We start from the raw sequence: 19089 nt of genomic DNA on the forward strand, positions 1-19089 counted from the left end.
ATGTCATCAAACCTTATGGAATATCATAAAATGGCATGGTACATTATCATGTGTATCACTTTCTGAGGTACTGTTGCAATATTCACTGACAGTGTCATGCTACATCATCAAAAGACAGAGTGTCAGTAAATATTGCATTAGTGCCTCAGAAAACAATGTAGCACATCATTATGTGACACAACAAATGCTGTTTGGCAGCACAGCATGCTTTAATTCAGGAGGCAAAATGATGAGGACCATGTGGTACATTATCAGATCACATGACAGAGCAATGGAACTGCAAGTCAGTCTCATACATTAACATACATACCACATGTCTCTGCAAGAGAGAATGTCAGGGTGAAGCCTCTGAGATCTGGTAAAGTGTCCATGGCTGCTTCTGAAATGGTGCATATTGAGGACTTTAATTCAATAGCACAAGTCATAGCATGATAAAGGAAGACAGAAATGATGAGCAGCTGGGGTTGAATTTCCTGCTAATTTTGGGTTAATTACCCACCTGTGGCCACCACTGCAACACTATGCATTCTACCAGATCCCACTTTCACTGCCAGCAATTTAGAAAGTCAGCTCCTATCTTAGACTGCTGCATTCTTGGAACTGTTATACACTTCCTGCATGCACAATTACTCATCTGCAATGCATTTCACACTCTAATGAAGTGCACCTGGCACACAAGAGTGCATATGATGCTTAGCCAGTCTGAAAGACATGATGAACATGCCAACAAGATGTTTGGAGCACACAAAATCCTGCCCAAACAGAATAGTAAACTGCTCCATTTGTGGCAGATTTTATTAACTTGATTTATCCCAAAACATGATTTATCATCAGATTTTATGATTTTCTATAATCCCCCAATTTTTAAGTCATATAACACATTATGATTCCTTCAATAATCCAATTTCATAAATTCTGCCAAATTTTTGGGTAAGCTGGCAGCTGCTCCCCATGGGAAGCAGTGACCTACTTCTGACTCTGCCCAAATAACATATTGGCAAAATCTGTCCTGGTTTGCAGACATGGTGCTTAGCATAGAAAGGTGTGCAAGCAAACAAACTGCAGCTATCTAAATACACATTTTTGAGGTCATGATATCCAAATCATACACAATCCATGGCCTTGACTGTGGGCATGTTCAGCAGAGGAAAAATTATTCCACAATTAACTTTGTCATACAACAAGCAAAACAGCAGATATAAGTGCAAAAATAGCAAAAATACAACACTGCTTCATTTTCTCCAGATATACCCACAAATTTCTGCAAGCAGTGGATGGAAGAGAACCTTGGGTGAGTGTGCAACCATTATTCTGAATCTAGCAAACCGGATTGGGGTGAAATTGGGATTCGGGAAAAAGCCTGCTCTTAAGTTATTCTAGAGTGGCCAACTCACGGCCAAGCCCTTGAACTGGTTCCGTGAACGGTGCCACTCGACGGTCAGGATGATTTACCACCCATATGGGACAGAACCTCCCTTGCGCACGTTTGGCACCGCTCCCTGAACCGATGCCTCGCGAAGGCGCGATGTTAGCATAATTTTATGTAGACGAGATACAACAAATCACAAAAGAAAGGAATGCATCAAACCTGAGCAATTGCCTCCCAGAAATTCACCGATTCCAAACCCAACCGGGCCCGGCCGACCACCCGCCGCACCACAACGCAGCGCAATGGTTGCAATACCGGTACAAAACAAACAGCTAAAGCGTCGCTTTTGCCCAAACCTCATCGTGTTCAGACTCCGGCTTACAAAGCTTGCAATTACCGGAATTCACCTACTTCTGGCTTTTTATACTGATGCACGTCCATGAACTGGCGGGTACTGAGAGCGAAAGGGAATAGATCGAAAGCATGTGGGTTTGTAATAGGAAAGTTGGAAACGGAGCCCCAGCCAGCTGTTGCACGGATGTATGTGACGCGAGTGGTGTTTCGCGCTAGTTTGATGTTTTGTCTTGAGTGAGAGCGGTTATGAGCGGTCTCTGGTGCGGAAACGCCATGAATTTTCAGAGAAAGTAGCAACGACGTGATTTAAAACTGAAATTATGACAGACTCATAATGTAATTTGGCCAATCTTACAGCTTGATCGATCAAAAGCAACGGGTTCTGATGGGCTATCTGGACCCCGGCTGGGCAAGCTGTGTGTTGTGATAGGTAGAGCAATAACTTTCGAGTCATGCGTGTTTTGAAATATGCATATCCAGAAGTGCCAAAATAGCCTAGGTCAGATTTCAGAATATATCCGCTTTAATTGACCTTGAGCAGTTATGTATGCTGTTGAATGTGAATTGGATCTGATAAAGATCTGGTGTGTTGCCAAAGCCGCAGTCAATGTGCTTGTGAATAGCATCTTAGCAGCATTCCAAATTCATCCAGTATGGTGTCAAGGATGTTTATTGAAGGTGGTGTGACCAGAATTCTGGCATGGTGGCCTCAGCATGAAAGTTGTTTACACTTGTCTGTTTCCCTTCAACCCTGAACCCAGATATTAGACTTGTCTGGCCCATTTGTCCAGCCTGAGGACACTTACATGCTGGGTTGAATGCTGCTTGGTTTGATGTGGATAGGCTAGTTTTAAGCAAGGAGAAGGGTGACATGCAGTGAATCCAAGCAGAGGGTATAATAGCTTGAAAAGTTTTGGCATCACTGCTACCCATGACCCAACTGACCATTCATTAGGATGCCACATCTTAGGCACATATGATTAGCATATAAAGGAAGTCACATAACCTTCACTGAAGAATTCACCACATTATTTAAATCTTCTTAGATGTCATTTAGCCTTTCATGTTTCTACCTGCCCAAGAGGAGCCCAGATTAAAAAGACTGGATGCTACCAGACCAAGATGTTTTATTGAGTTTTATTTATCCATCTAACAGAGAAGTCCTTTTGAAAAAGTTAAAAATTGGAGGGCACCTTTTAATGCTGAGGCAAAGCAAAAGGCCATGGGTTGACACACCACACATTTTCTCAGTTAATGGCTAATAAATTTTCCTATGATCCAGTGCCCACAACTGGATGAAGATTCCTGATGCATCAGATGGATGTTCCTATGCCCTGTGAAGATGAAGAGGAGATAGAGCAATATGTCTACAGTGTTACTGCATTTACCTCTCAATATGGGAGTGAAGGGTTTATTTCATACACAATGCAAAATATAATTGGTCCGCCATCACATCCTCAAGAGCATGGTGACTTTGCAAGCTCAGCTGCATTGGTTAGTTTGCAGTCAATTTTACTGTCATAACACTTTCAGTTATCTTATTTGAGAATTTGTATGATCTGCTTACTAATGCACTGTGTATGTTATGATTGTTGTTGCTGTTCAGCAGCATCCTTTGGTTTTTGATAATGGGATGAGTAGTCAGTGTTTTGTGAGCAAAATTATGTTATGTCAGACACCTCATTCACTTGGACTGACTCCTCCTAAGTCACCTGTGTCTGCCCATTGTCTAAGGCCCCATACAACATGTGGTGGAACCAGTGTCCCTCCTAAGTCATCTGTGCCTGCCTGTTGTCTTAGGCCATGTATAGGACATGGTGGAGCCAGCATCTGTCCTAAGTTGCCCATGTCCGCATGCTGTCTGACACATGTATGACATGTAGTGGGGCCAGTATCTGTCCTAAGTCGCTGGTACCGACCTGTTGTCTCAGGCTACATACGGCACGTGGTGGAGCCAGTGTCCGTCCGCTCGGCGACCATTTAACTCCAACACACCACCGAACGTGCCTGGCCAGGACTTTGTGGGTATGAATCCAGTAAGAGCCCTCTGCAGTACTGAGGACTAAGTCTGCAACTGTGATGAAACAGTTCATAACTCATGTGCTGATAGCATGCACTGTTGGTAAAGCCAGCCAGCTAATGACCATAAGCTAATCCCTTACTTCGTTGTGCGGACTTTTCATATTACAACGACCCTTCGCGATGTGACAAAATCCTTTATTAGATCGTGGATTAGGAGTTATATGTGCAGCTCTGTTATCAGCCGCTGTCATTTCGCTTGTCACAGCCCCGCTGCCTAGCGCAATATCCTAGAGCGAAGCGCCCCTCCCGCTCGCCTGCCTCTGAAGTCCTCAGGGTTGGGCCGCCGGTGGCGCCGGCTGACGCCCGGCCGCGCTGTCGCAGATCTGGAGTTCGCCGAGGCCGTATACCCGCTGCAGCTGTCCGTGTTCGAGACGTACCACCCCGGCGGCCTACTGCGCGTGTGGGCGCGCTGGACGGGGTCTGACGGGCCGCGCTGGGCGCTGCTCTGGCGCGGCCGCCCGGCCGCCGACGGCCGCGCGCACGCTCAGGTGTTCAGCCCACAACTGAACATCCTGCAGCGGCCCGTACGGTGCGTGCTACGCACACAGGCGCTCCGCGCTCAGTACGTCGCGATCCGGCGCTGTGCGCACCTGCGCTGCTGTGTATGCTGCTGTCATGTACCACATGCACTGCCGAACTGTACCACACACACTGCCATACTGTACCACACAGATTGCTGTGCTGTACTGCGCATGCAGTTGTGCTTTACTCTGTCGAGGTCTGGCTGTGTGCCTCTGCTGTGCCATCCAGTACACGCGATGGTTGTGTGACGGGCTGCACGTGATCTGTACACTGGCATTCTGCCCCGTGCGCACTTTGTTCACGGCCGCCCCGTCATGTGCGCGCTCTGCACACTGTCACTGTTGGGTATGTGTTTTGTGCATCTGCTTGCTTCGGTTTAGGACGTATTGTGGAGTAGGGGCTGAACTTGGCTTCACGATGTGCCACGATCAGTGTCAGTCATCTGTCCCCCTGCTCTGTGTATTGGGGCTCCGGCGTGGCCTGCTTCGGTTTAGGACGTGTTGCGGAGTGGGGGGCCGAACTTGGCTTCACGATGTGCCATGGTCAGTGCCAGTCGTCTGTCCCCCTGCTCTGTGTACTGGGGCCCCGGCGTGGCCTGCTCAGGATAGCGGCTCCTCCCGCTGTTGCTCCGAGCCGCATTCGTCGTCCCGACCCGCCATCCCCGGCCCGCCGTCCCCGACCTGCCGTCCCCGGCCCGCCGTCCCGGACCTGCCGTCTCCGGCCCGCCGTCCCCGACCCGCCGTCCCCGACCTGCCGTCCCCGGCCCGCCGTCCCGAACCTGCCGTCCCCGGCCCGCCGTTCCCGGCCCCCCCCCCCCCCCCTCCGACCGGCCGCTCCTCACTCGCTCCTCACTCACTCTCTGAAGCACGGTCCTGACCCGTCATCCCTGACCCCCCCCCCCCCCGCTGTGACCCTCGGCTCTGACTCTGCGGCGCGCCCTCGTCACCCAGGCACCTGCGACTCGAGTTCAACTGCGAGCAGCTGGCCTACTTCACCGGGCTGGACGCCGTGCAACTGACCGGCTGCCGGCGGCGGCCGTCGGCGGCGCAGCTGCTGCGCGGCCGGCCGCTGCGGCCGCTAGCTGCCCGGTTGGCGGCCGGCCGCGCGGCCCTGCTGCGGCCGGACGGGCTGCCCAGCCGTCTGCGAGAGCTGGAGCTGCTCGGCCGGGCGGCGCCGGCGGCCGGTGGCTCCCCGGACGCTGCGGCCGGCACAGACGGCAGCGGCCTGCTCCGCCTGCCGGTCAGTGGTCCGCCGTGTCAGGCATCACCTGCAGGAGCCGGTGTGCGGGCCAGGTCGAGACTCCGGTCTGCAGTGTTGTCGCGATGGCCACGCGGCGGGCGAGAGGTGTTTAGTCTCGCGACCGATGCTCCTACTCCGTCCCCTGCGGGACAGGCTCGTCGCAGGGTGCGTGCTGTGTGCGCGGGCGCGGGCGGGGGGCAGTGCCTGTGTTCTCGTGCCACCCCGGTGTGTCGACACTTCAGCTGGCCTGTCGCACTGCGTAGGAGGAGATCCTGTGCCGGCTGCTGACGTACCTGGACCTGGTGAGCCTGAGCCGGCTCTCGCTGGCCTGCACGCACCTGCGCCGGCTCTGCGCCGATCCTGTGCTCTACTCCCAGCTGGACCTGCAGGTCAGACGCCCCGCCCGGCCCGCACAGCTTTCGCACACGTCATGGCGCCGGCCGGCAGCCCCGACCGCTGGGCAGACAGTAGCCGTTGCTCAGCTGTTTTCGACGTCTACGTTGACCGTTGGGCTGTTTTCTTATGGTCACCGGCAGCTGGGTAGATGGAGGAGATTCGTGAGGATGCCCGGTTTGCCTTTTGTTTTCTGGTGTGTTAAGGATATGGGCGGCGTGGGATATTTGAACTTTTCACGTAATTCGCATCGTTTTTAAAAGCGGCATTGTGCGATTCCTTTATGGATGGCATGAGGCTAAGCCCTTGCTCACCGCCGACGGACTGCTGGGCTGTGGGCTCTGTGCTGTCTTTCCCCGTTTTTGGGACATTGAAAGAATAATCGATAGGGCGTTAGGCGGAGTGCGGACGTTGCTGATGACGTCACGGAAAAGGAGATCGGCTTAATCGATAGGGCGTTAGACGGAGTGCGGACGTTGCTGGTGACGTCACGGAAAAGGAGATCGGGTTCCGCTCGCCGTGCTGCTGCTTTTAGAGGCGAAACAGCTGTTTGGAGGTTCGGAACAGGCCTTAGATGTTACATGTGCCATAGATGAACAGGGAGGCAGGGGGCTACCCTCCCCCCCCCCTTTCCGCCCCCGCCACTTTTCAAGGTGGGTGGCAGCAATGTCAACTACCCCCCCCCCCCACACACACACACACGCAAACGCACACACACACACTGAAATAAAAACAATCTGGAACAGCTTCTGAGTGATATTGGTTCAGAAGGAGTCCACTGAACCGCTGTAAAATGGAGAGCGCCGGCGATCTGTTCCATGCAGCCGCTCAACGCCTGATTTCTGCAGTTGACGGACTTCAAAACATAAGCAAATGACCTCGCGGTAACGTCTGATTTCTGTTTCTGTTCTGGATATGAGTAAAAATAGCAATAAAACGAACGCGACTGTGTCCGTGCTAACAAGTGAGCAATATCGGGCGGTTTTTAGCGGGGGGGGGGGGTCACCATCGGGTGGGCTTTTGTCAACCTTATGCCCCCCCCCCCTTGGCAAGGCATTGGCTACGCCCTGCCTCCATTCAAAAGCAGGTCAAGCCGGCTATGTTGAATGAGGGGCAATTGGATGTCGGGTGGACCGATACACGTGAAAAGCAGGTATCTTCCGGAAAGCTTATTTTCTGCTGTGGTGTGGGGTGAGGGAAGATAATTCGGAATTAGATACTGTTGCAGGTGTCCAATATATGTTTTACAGACCGATAAGTAATAATGCTGATCCATAAACGTTCAGCAAAGCAAGCACATGATAGATTCGCAGTCGTTCATGCGGGGGACGGCCGAGCCAGGGCAGTGGGCGTCGATGGCGGATGGGAGCTAAACTCAGATTAGAAATATACGACAAAATGACCTTAATTATGTGACTTGGGTTTTATTGGAGAAACTGTAGTTGTATGGTTTTTGTCACATTGTTTTGGACGGTTGGCATTTGAAGCTTTTAAATTCTTTCCGCCTAAAATATTGCGACAAACCTTATCCCACGCAAAGTATCCGGTGCAATGTAGGCGCATGAAATTTTTAGCGCACTATTGACCATTGATTCACACCTAAAACTTTGGCCAACCTCTATCCGGGTCGTATTTTGACACCCACCCTAAGGAGGTCTTCCAATGACCGAAAGTGCCTAGCCGCCCGTGTAATTTCGCTTTCCCAGAGAACACAATTTTGAAACGAACGAACAGTCTTGGAAAGCTGGATATCCTTATTTGCCGAATGGCATAGATGAGTGGAATGGGCAAGATTGTTCACCAGTGAAAAACAGCACTAGACGTATATTCAACATAGCAACCATAACAGAAGCCATTCCTGGAATGTATTATGTGAATTCAGAGCAGACAATAACCTCCATTTCTATCCCCGGTCACCGGGCTTGCCCCCAGCGAAAGTTCCTGAAGTATATCCTGAGTCTCCCCCCACCCCCGCCCACTTTTTGGAACGTTCCTACGCCTGTGAAATGTGCGCAGCTCGTGCGCACTGACCATGAGACTGAAGCGAGACGACGCCAGCTGGTGCGTTTACTTGTCATTCTGTTGGGTTGATAGCCGTGGTGAAAGTCAGACAGTTGGAGGGCGGCTAGAGCGGTGCTGACCGGTCCGTCTTTGGCCGGAGTCGGGTCTGGCCATGCTACGCACTGTGACGTACACCGTGCCGTCTTCACCAGGGACGGTGGGCTGGAGGTGTGTGTAGCCCGTCCGTGTGTGGCGCGTGACCGGCGGCGCCGCCGCGCCGCCGCCGCCAGACGGTGGACCGCCCGCTGACCCCGTATGTCGGCAGCCCTACTGGCACCTGGTGGACGCCAGCGTTGTGCCTTTCCTGGTCAGTCGGGGCTCTTACCTCACCAAGCTGGACCTCTCCTGGTGCGGCAGCTATGGCGCGCTCACCGACGCCGACTTCTGCAAGTGAGGCACCATCACTGGGCTGTCGTGTGGCATCTGTGGAAGGGCCGTCTGTTTGGGTCGTGGTGTCGTCTCTTGCGATCTGACTTTCAAATGACGTTCTGAATGGCTCCTCTTCGCTCTCCCCCGTTAGAGAGAGATCAGTGTACATTTGTCACCATCGCGCTGGTGACCTGCTGGTAGTGGCAGTGGGCCGCATGTCAGCAGCATCGGCGCTCTGCCCGTGTGGGTGACGGTCGGCGACCCGGCGACCCGGCGAGTCGGCTGGCCGACCCTGGACCCGTATGACCGTGCCCGCTCCCCCCCCCCCCCTTCAGCGTGGCCGCCCAGCTCGGCTCCCGGCTCCTCTGCCTGCGCGTGGACGCCTGCGACTGGTTCAACGGCCTCTGCATGGAGTGGACCGGCCTGTTCTGTCGCGGCCTGGAGGGTGAGCCCGAAGCCGGAGGCGCTTCCGCCGGCCCGCGTCGCTCTCCGGAGCGCACGACAGCAAGCGCGGCCGGCCGCGCGCCGGACTCTTCTGACCCGAAGCCGGAGGCGCTCCCGCCGGCCCGCGTCGCTCTCCGGAGCGCACGACAGCAAGCGCGGCCGGCCGCGCGCCGGACTCTTCTCACAATGTCTCTGGCAGCTTTTGACCACGTATCGACGCGATGGTAGTACCGCTAGCTGGCCCGTGTGGTGCAGCCCGACGTCGTTACCATGGTTACTGGTCCAGTACGCGTGATAAAGTGTGTGTGTGTGTGTGTTTTGACCGGGATGTACGAACCCGGCCTTCGTGGAGTTGTTGACTGGCTGGTCTTATCTTCATGTGGTGTTGAGTGCCGCCTGACCCAGCCGGACCACGCTCAGCCCGCTGTTCTGCAGACAGAGTGCGGGACTGATATGCCCACCGTTCCACCGGCGGTTGGTAGTGAGCGATCGTTGGTGGCCTGGCGTCGAGCCGGGCTCGGGCGGCTTATGTACGGGCCGTCCGATGCGTTCCACCGACCGGCTGGCACTCCGGGGTGCTGACCGGTCCCGGTGGGCCTGTGCCGCGCGGTCTGGCGTCAGCCGCTGCCTGCCGACGGCGCCCCGCCGACCGGTTGGCACTCCGGGGTGCTGACCGGTCCCGGTGGGCCTGTGCCGCGCGGTCTGGCGTCAGCCGCTGCCTGCCGACGGCGCCCCGCCGACCGGTTGGCACTCCGGGGTGCTGACCGGTCCCGGTGGGCCTGTGCCGCGCGGTCTGGCGTCAGCCGCTGCCTGCCGACGGCGCCCCGCCGACCGGCTGGCACTCCGGGGTGCTGACCGGTCCCGGTGGGCCTGTGCCGCGCGGTCTGGCGTCAGCCGCTGCCTGCCGACGGCGCCCCGCCGACCGGCTGGCACTCCGGGGTGCTGACCGGTCCCGGTGGGCCTGTGCCGCGCGGTCTGGCGTCAGCCGCTGCCTGCCGACGGCGCCCCGGCTGACCGGCGCCGGTCCGTGTGTGGCAGAGCTGAGCATGCGCAGCTGCTGCGGCCTGGCCGACGACGCCTTCTGGAGCCTGCAGTACCTGTGCAGCCTGCGCCGGCTCGACCTGTTCCGCACCGAGATCACCGCGGCGCCGCTGGCTGCCTTCATTCGCAACGCCAGTGGCTTGCAGCACCTCGGACTCGGTGAGCGGCGGCGGCGGCAGCGGCGGCTCCTCACCCGCTGAACGCCGTCCGCCCGGGCTCTGGCAGTTTCGTGGCGCGCCGCCGTCAGCCGACCCCTGGCTGTGGTGATGGATCCCACCGCCGCAGGGCCGGCTCTGATGTACGGTGTCCGGCCGACACACTCGGGATGGCGGTGCGTGCCGGTGCGCCTCGCGCGCGGGCCCTGACGGGACTGCCGGCTCTGCTGTCGCGCTGCAGGGACAGGGTCAGACCCTGCGCCCTTCATACATAAGGTGCACCCGGGTTTTGTATCAGGCGTGTCCAGATACAAAACCAGGGTGGATGTAGCACATTTCCGACTGCTTACGTGATAGTTATACTAGTGGAGACCTCGCTTGCGCCAGTCTTGTTAATACCAAAGAGAGATCTTGTCAAACAAGGCTTCTATTTTTTAGTCACTTACACACACCAACACTCACACCACAACGTCTACACGCGTTCATCAAAAAGTAGGGCATCGCTTTGCGATCCCAGAACTGGCTGGTGCCCCCCCCCCCCCCCCGTGAGGCACTACCTTTCCGTGGTGGGGGGGGGGGGGGGTTTGCGTGCCCCAATGATCCTGCGGGTGGTTGGGGAGGCTTGTAAAGCGCCCCAAGCGTTTCGGCCAAAGAGGGGGGCCAGACAAAACGTGCCTCCCGCAAGAGCTCTGACTCGCTCAGAGTAGGGATTAGCAACCCCTCGGCCCCAGTTTTTCAGTCTTATCTGGGTCTCGCCGTACCCCGTTGGATCCGCAGGTAGCGATGAAGGGATCCTGGTCACTGAGGGAGTTGCCCTGCGGGTTAGTCGGGGCAGATTACCAACACGTGGTTTTGGCCCGAATTTGTGATCCTGCGGATGCCTCGTGAAGTCTCCACACGAGGGAACCGGCTGGTCAGGCGTCGTGTTTTCGTGACACTGGCTTGGAGGCAAGCAGGTCATGTGACGGGTGTTGAGGGGGGAGCTGCCGGGTGCAGTGTCTGCCTCCTGACATCATTAAGGGACCGTACCTCGGTTTGCTACTAGGGTGCCTGGTTAGCCCCTGCGAACCGAGGCACTGGCGCCCGCAGATCCGTGTCCGGCGGCTCTTACAGCAACTCTTTTGGCACACTGGTCTGCGTATAGCGTGCTGATAGCCCTGGCGGCTCCTCTCTTAGAAGTGGACCGTCCCCGTGTTGGGCTCCGTGGTGGGCGGGGAATCAGAGCGCCGAATATAAACACATACCTATGGACACTTTATCTTCAACCAACCCCCCAAACCCCGACCGTCGTCCACTACCCCAGTTTCTGGTCGTAAGATCCGCCAAAGTAGATGACCAAGGAAGGACAGTACCGCTCCGACTAAACCCATTTCAGCGCCAACAAGCATTTTCCAAGATCGGGACGCCCAAGGATGTCTTTTCGTATGCGGACGGAGGCATAGAAGTGCATCTAACAGACGAACGCGAGATCCAGCGCATGCTTAAAACGACCACACTTATTAACAAAGTACGAGGACAGGGAGAGGTTAGGGTGCCCGTATCGGTGCACCCTCACCCCTCTAAGAGCTACTCCAAGGGTGTGATTACTTGCCGGGACCTTCGCGGTGTGAGTGGTGAGGATGTTGCTGAGGGCCTCTGTGAGGAAGAGGTGACGGCGGTGAGACGCATCAAGAAGAGAGAGAGAGGAGAGCTGGCCGATACTGATTCAATTATTCTGACGTTTTGCTCTGCGAGAGTGCCAGATAGGGTCCGCGTGGGATATCAGTCGGTTCCTGTTAGGGTCTATGTACCTGATCCAGGCCGATGCTACCGGTACCAGACGTATGGCCACTTCACGGACAAGTGCTGGAAAGAAGTTAGATGCGGAAGGTGTGCGGAAATAGGTCACCAACACTGAGTGTAAATCAGAAACCGTGAAATGCGTCAACTGTGGTCAGGGTCACGTGGCGTCGTATTGCAACTGCCAGTCCTTGTCAGCGAAAGCTGTCCTGAACATAAAAGTGAAGGAAGGAGTCGTTTCGGGAGGCCCAACGCCGACACAACGATGCGACCACCACAAGGACATACAAAGACGCCCAAGACCCTTACCAATTACGCGGACCCTTACCAATCCGGCAAGAAATTTAGCCCAAGTAACACCCGCAGCCAACGAGGGTACTGAAACTGAGTGGACTTGATGATTTCAAAGGCACGACTGTAGGCGGGTTTGTACAGCTGATACTAAGCACACTTGTATCAACTGGCTCTGCCGTTCCGTCGTACCGGAAGTCGGATCCTCCGGAAAAGAATCCACCACGGCATTGGCCGCCGCTAGAGAAGCTCAGCCTATGGGGTTGGAACCCCCTGGTGGAGCTGCCAGAGAGCCCGGGGCTGGGTTGTGACCCGGGAACGGGGGATGGACCACGGTCCAGCGAGGTCATGGACTTCGCCCACCATCATCGCACCCCGGCCCAACCCGTGCTGAAGACACGCCCTCCCGGGCTCCATCTCCCCCTCCATCCATACCAGCTACGACGGGATCGGTTGTCGCTGGCACAGGGGCGCTACGAGAGCTGCCCCCCTCTGGCTCCCCAGCTAGTGGCCCCTGCCGGGAGCGCCGGTCCCCCCGGCTCACGGGAGCCGGACAAGGTTCGGCATCCCCCGGTCGTCGCTCCCTCCCGGAGCCGCCCTTCTGAAACTGTTGTTCGTCCGGGTTCTCTGGACCTTGGCCCTGCAGGGCGCGCCGCCAGATCGGCGTCTGCACAGCGGACGGGGGGGCCGGCTTCCGCTGTCTACTCCGCCCCACTCACCAGGAGGGTCAATGGGTCCGCCTCCCATTCCTCCACCTGGAGACGGGGTTTCGGGTCGGCCTACCCTGCAGTCCCCGGTGGCAGGTCGTGCAACAAAGCGTGCCCCTCCTTGGCCGACGTCGCCTACGGAGGGTGGAAGTCCCGAAGCTCGGCCAAGGGTCTGGCTTACCTCCACTGAAGTAGAGCGTCGCCAGGGAGATTTGTTTAATGCAAAATCCTTGGTGAACGCTTAAAGCAGATGTAAGCTATACCGATGGATCTTAACCGTGCACCCCACGTACAAGCATACCTAGCATGCCACTGACGTTTTTACAATGGAACATGCGTGACATGAGGGCCAACATGTCGGACCTACACACACTCTTATCTTATCGTAACCCGGTTGTGGCATGCTTACAAGAAACAAAGGTATCTGATGACACCCACATTAACGTCAAATGTTACAGCATCTTTCGGAAAGACGTGACAACTGACACGATCGCCCATGGTGGGGTGGCGGTTTTAGTTCATCACGGTATACCGTGTTCTCCTGTAAGTCTTAACACTGACCTTCAAGCTGTTGCTGTCGTCGTCGACCTTGGGTCGCTGAGGCTGACTGTCTGTTCTATCTACCTCCCTCCTGCTGAGGAAGTACCGTATTCGATACTACAGTCCATCTTCGATCAGCTTCCATCGCCGTTCTTATTGCTAGGTAACTTCAACTCCCATAGCCCTTCGTGGGGCTGCAGTCACACAAGCCGCCGAGATCGACATCTTGAGCGTTTGCTGAATACAAATAATTTTTGTGTTGTTAACACCGGCCGGCATACCCACATATCTCTGCCGTCCAGCACTACTTCAGCGATAGATCTTCTATCTGCTCCTCGTCCCTTTTCTGTCGGTTGTCTTGGTTCGTTGAGAGCACTACATATGGGAGCGACCATTTCCCAATATGGCTTGGGATGGATGCTGGACACCCAGGCAGGAGGCCTTCCTGCTGGAACCTTCGACGTGCTAACTGGCAAAGGTTTACTGACGAGTGTCATATTAGAGTGCAGCCGACCGAGGACGACAATGCAACGTCTCTTGCACAACAAGTGACATCCACAATTGTCGACACTGCAAGGTCTTGCATTCCCTTGACATCACCTGAGCCGCGCAGGATCTCTGTTCCCTGGTGGTCAGAGGACTGAAAGGCGGCAATTCTTAAGCGGACGTGGGCGTTCAGCGTTCTGCAACGACCAACAACCTCATCGCTTTTAAAAAGGCCAGAGCATTTGCGAAACGCACAATACGTGAGGCAAAGCGTACATCATGGGGGGAATATGTAAATGGTTTAAATCGTCACATCCCACTGAGTGCAGTGTGGCAGCGAGTTTGTCGCATTTCCGGTAGGAACGTCTCCACTGCAGTTCCGGTGTTGAAAGTGGCGGGAATTACGATATTGAACACACAGGAAGTTTCCAACAAAATAGGTGCATTTGCAGAAAGGTGCCGACATGGAACAGACGACCCACGCCTTATTCGTTACAAGGAACAAAGTGAGAAGACGGCAATCAATTTTAGAATTCCTGACTCAGAGCTTTATGAGTACAACCAACTATTCACTGTCATGGAGTTCTGCACTGCTCTTGAGAGAGCTAAGAGTATGTCACCTGGATTGGATAAAGTCCACAATGATATGCTGAATCACCTAAAGAAGGAGTCCCTCCATGCCTTACTCTCACTTTTCAACTACATATGGTTACAAGATGACTTCCCGGAGTCGTGGCGGGAGGTGATTATAGTTCCGATACAGAAGCCCGGAAAGGATGGTTCCGACCCACTGCACTACCGCCCAATTTTGCTGACTTCATCCCTATGCAAAGTGCTAGAGAGGATGGTTAATGATCGTCTCATGTGGTACCTTGAAACCCACGGCTGTCTTTCCAAAGTGCAATGCGGATTTCGGAAGAACCGATGCACTGTTGACCACTTAACGATCTTCGGCACAGCTGTACGACATTCTTTTAAACAAAGGACGTCACACGATAGCAGTCTTCTTTGACATTGAGCGGGCTTATGATACTACCTGGCGCTATGGCATTCTAAGCAAAGTACACAAGTGTGGACTCCGAGGTCACATGGCACTATTCATTGAAAACTTTTTACGTCGTCGATTCTTCCGCGTCCGAGTGGGGTGGCATGCTATCTGATCGCTATGAACAAGAGAACGGTGTTCCTCAAGGGAGCGTCCTTAGCGTAACCCTGTTTGCGCTGATGATCGATGATATCACCGACTGTCTGCCACCTACCATCAGTCGGTCACTGTTTATGGACGACTTTGCCATCTGGTGTGCGGCATCCACAACGACGTCTGCTGAGAGGCAGCTTCAGTTATGCCTGATTCGACTAACTGAGTGGAGGCCTTGAGAATGGCTTCAAATTTCGACCACCAAGACTAAGTGCATGCACTTCTGCTCACGGATTAGAGGCTGTAGAGACCCGGAGTTGCGATTCTATAATGCCAGTATCCCAGTTTTGTAACGACGTTTGTTTCCTGGGCCTCACGTTTGACCGTCGGCTCACGTTTAAGCAACACTTTAAGATGGTTAAGACTAAGTGTCTCAAGCGCATGAACCTCATGAAAGTAATGTGTTGTATGACCTTTGCAGCCGATAGAAGCACCCTGTTGAACCTGTATAGGGCCCTAATTCGACCAGTCATCGATTATGCTAGTCCTGTCTACGATAGTGCTCCTACATCTTCAAACAGGTTTTGGACACAATCCACCATACATGTGTTCGTATAGCCACTGGGGCGTTTCGTACGACCCGAGCAAGAAACTTGCTGGTGGAAGCGAATGAACCGCCCTTGCCTCTTAGGAGACAACGGCTTACTTTGAATTACGCTATAAAGGTTTCACACAATTTCCGGATCACCCAGCCGTTAAGTTTATCTTCTCTCAGACGTTAATTCCGTTCTTTCTTGAGGGGGCGGCCCACGTCATCGCGGCCGATGTGCCTGCGCGTCCGGGACTGGCTAGACGAGTCGCTTATTACGCTGGATGACATTGCCCCGCACACTCTTCGGGACCCAGCTCCGTGGAGACGTCTGAGTATTAAGTATGATTTGGAACTTTGTCAGCATCTTAAAAATGGCACTTCACCACGAGAGTTCCTCACGTATTCGTTGGAACAGATCTCACAATACGCGAACTCATGACAAAATAATGTACCGACGGGTCCAAGGGCTCAACAGGAGCGGGTTGCGCATTTGTGTGTGGTGACCATACCGTAGGTCTATGCCTCCCGCAGCACCTGTCAGTTTTTTCTCAGAGCCTGTTTGCTATGTTAGCAGCGCTTCAGTACGTTGCTTGTCAGTCCTGAAAAGGATGTCACGTGACCACTCATTTTTGACGTGCTCAATTTGGGAGGAACTGGAATGGCTGGACAACACTTCCTGCCGTACCACATTCATGTGGATCTCCAGCCCGTAGAAATAATGGGAAATGAAAAAGCCGACGCCACAAGCGAAACCTGTGGCGTGTGAGAGAAACCCAATACCAATTTATGTACCCGCTCGAGATCTGAAGACAGCGTTTTCCAAATACGTCCGCAATACATGACAGCACATGTTCGACCAACATGTTCACGCTTTCAGGGAAATCAAACCCCAACTGGGTGATTGGGAATCCTCCCATCGCCGAAGCCGCTTCCAGGAAGTCGCCCTTTGTAGGCTTCGGTTGGGTCATACATATGCAACACACTCGTTTTACTTGACGCGTAGGGATGTGCCATGGTATGATAGATGCGGGGACCAGTTGTCTGTTGAACATGCGCTCGTCTCATGCCGGCGCCTTGAGACGGAGAGGCGACGATTTTTTCCTCCAGCACCCCTCCATCGGTTACTCGGTCGAGACCCATGTGGTGAACTTGGAGATATACTTGCGTTTTTAGCACACATTGACTTTGACGTTATTTTCACTCACCCCTCAGTTTAAGTGCGCCAGTGATACTACCTGTTATTAGTTGACAACATAATTATCGCGTCGCCGCAGAGGTAGATAACCGTCATCGAGTGGGCGCAAAATGGCCCTGATGCCGACGCGCCCTTACAAACCAAATCACCACCACCACCGAACTGGCTGGTGCAACCGGCAGGTGGTGAGACGCTGAAGGCGAATTTTTAAAGGAAGTATCGGATAGCGTTTTTGGGAGCCAGGCATACTCCAGGTTCCGATGGAACAGATGGAATGCGGTCATTGCACATGCCTGAGCTTGAACAAAGGCGAATCTAATGGCTAGTGAACGACGGCCGGCAGCGAGCTTTTAGATAAGAATGTTTGAAGGTGAAAAGAGGATTTTGTTACAGTGTACAGGTGCTGGAGGTGGCGTTCGTGTCATCTCCTGGCCGCTGATTGAATTGTAGCCTGTAGCTATTATCGAGTCGAAACACTGAAGTTAAATGGCACCATCTCAATGATGCCGTCACTCGTATTGTCTCTTGAGTGTCGACCCCAGACCGTCGCCATCTGACATCCTAAGTAGGGCACGCGTGGTCTCGGCCGGAGGAATTGTGGATACTTTGTACATAATGGGTTAATGGCACGGGAGAATGTGTATATATACATATACATATATATATATACATATATATATATATATATATGTATATATATGTGTGTGTGTGTGCGTGCGTGCGTGCGTGCGTGTGTGTGTCTTACTAACTGGCCAAGCAACTCAGCTGCCTCATCACACCGTACGCCCCTATGAAACAAAGCTAAAAGTCAACGGACCATCATCAGGCGTCGAGTATATTTACGAACGTTTCGGTAGAAGAGATGATACAAATCCTACCTCCCATCTGGAGAATCTCCTGCGAGCATGTACGATAGAGGCACCATTTCGTACACTAGACGGCAAACTCCACCGGCAAAAGAATGGAGTGGCCATAGGTTCCCCCTGCGACCGCTTTTTGCCAACGCCTACATGTGCCACGTGGAAATCAAAGTCCTTGAAAATCCATCACTCCGTCTCGTACTTTACGCACGATATGCCGATCATATGTTCGTAGACGTCAGTGACGAAAGCTTACTGATGGAACTAACAAATGTGATGGAACAAGCTTCAGTTTTCCGACTCATCTATGAACTAAGCGTCAATAACCGCATTTCATTTTTAGACATAGACATTGCTGACCAAAACAGCGATTCGTGACGACAGTGTACAAAAATCCAACAGATTCTGGACGATGCCTCAGTGCCATAAGCGAGTGCCCCGACCGGTACAAGGCCAGTGTAGTGCGCTTCTACCTCCGAAGAGCCCTCAAGCTCTGCTTTGATTGGACGCAACTACACAGTGAACTGCAGCGCATCAAAAAGTCCAAGCAAATAATGGCTACGCCAACAGTGGCATCGACCCTGAAACCAGCAGTTTTGTGTCACGATATCCGACAAAAACTGACGCCATCAAACATCAACCAGATCAAGCTGTTCCATCAGAATCAATGTTCCATCAAGCTGCTCCATCAGAATCATTGTCTGATAGTTATAAGGCAGACGAGCGTATCCTCAAGAAAATAATGCCTGTAAACGTCAAGCCAGTCAGTCAGGACGACAAGATAACGCTGACCATCTACTACAAAAACAGAAAGGTCACTCTACTCATGAAAAATAACCTCACAGCCAACTCTGAGTCCTTGAAACGAACCACCGTCGTTTACCAATTTTTTGTGACATAGATTGTAGGCTTTTAAGGCAAAGGTCCTGAACCACGTTGGTGTGACTACCAGCACACTTTCAAGGTAGTTGACGATGCACTTGGCTGACGGTGCTCCAAAAGAGCACGCGCGAAAGAACGCGGCCGGCGGAACGGCAGCCGGGACGACCTTGCCAGAAAGACTGTCATTGTAACATCATCATCAAACAGGGGAAGAGCTTTATGTTCTGGAGGCTGTCACGATCAAGACATGGGCACCGGAACCAAACAACCAAGCTAATCTCTCAGCCACCCTTGACCTCATTTAGGGACGATCGACACCATCCGTAGGCAGTATGTTTTTCTATTCAGCACGTGTTTTGCCGCCCGAATTCTTAAGCTCCCAAAAATGGTAACCACGTAATTTAGACTCTGTGCAATTTGGCGATCGAGCTGAACTTGATGAAACCTAATTGTTATACCTTACTGGTTATACCTATTTTAACATGTAAGCATAAACTCGTCACTTGTATGCTGTGTGTGTGTACCTTTCAGAATGCAGTATGTAATTCCGAAACGTTAGTCAATTAATAGATGTCTCACATTGGCGAGCT

At 53.5% G+C, this 19089-nt stretch overlaps 1 protein-coding gene and 1 long non-coding RNA gene across 5 annotated transcripts; both read left to right on the forward strand.

The window, feature by feature from the left end:
• Positions 1-1917: 1917 nt before the first annotated feature.
• Positions 1918-4222, forward strand: LOC119114552 (uncharacterized). Of its 4 annotated transcripts, none has more exons than XR_005096040.1 (4): positions 1918-1957; positions 3006-3217; positions 3655-3759; positions 4127-4222. It is a non-coding gene; the product is annotated as an uncharacterized LOC119114552 (long non-coding RNA). The 4 variants fall into 4 exon arrangements; XR_005096037.1 differs by having other exon boundaries at positions 1928-1983; XR_005096038.1 differs by having other exon boundaries at positions 1928-1983; positions 3655-3748.
• A 341-nt stretch (positions 4223-4563) lies between these two features.
• On the forward strand, positions 4564-10033 carry LOC119114551 (F-box/LRR-repeat protein 4; the record flags this gene model as incomplete). Its single annotated transcript, XM_037238644.1, has 6 exons — positions 4564-4571; positions 5278-5335; positions 5830-5955; positions 8286-8410; positions 8725-8834; positions 9872-10033. Coding segments are annotated over exons 1-6 (589 nt in total), but the record flags the coding sequence as incomplete, so codon positions are not given.
• Between the last annotated feature and the right edge of the window lie 9056 nt (positions 10034-19089).

The sequence above is a fragment of the Pollicipes pollicipes genome, unplaced genomic scaffold, assembly GCF_011947565.3.
Source record: "Pollicipes pollicipes isolate AB1234 unplaced genomic scaffold, Ppol_2.1 Scaffold_262;HRSCAF=292_pilon_pilon_pilon, whole genome shotgun sequence".
Lineage (NCBI taxonomy): Eukaryota > Metazoa > Arthropoda > Thecostraca > Pollicipedomorpha > Pollicipedidae > Pollicipes > Pollicipes pollicipes.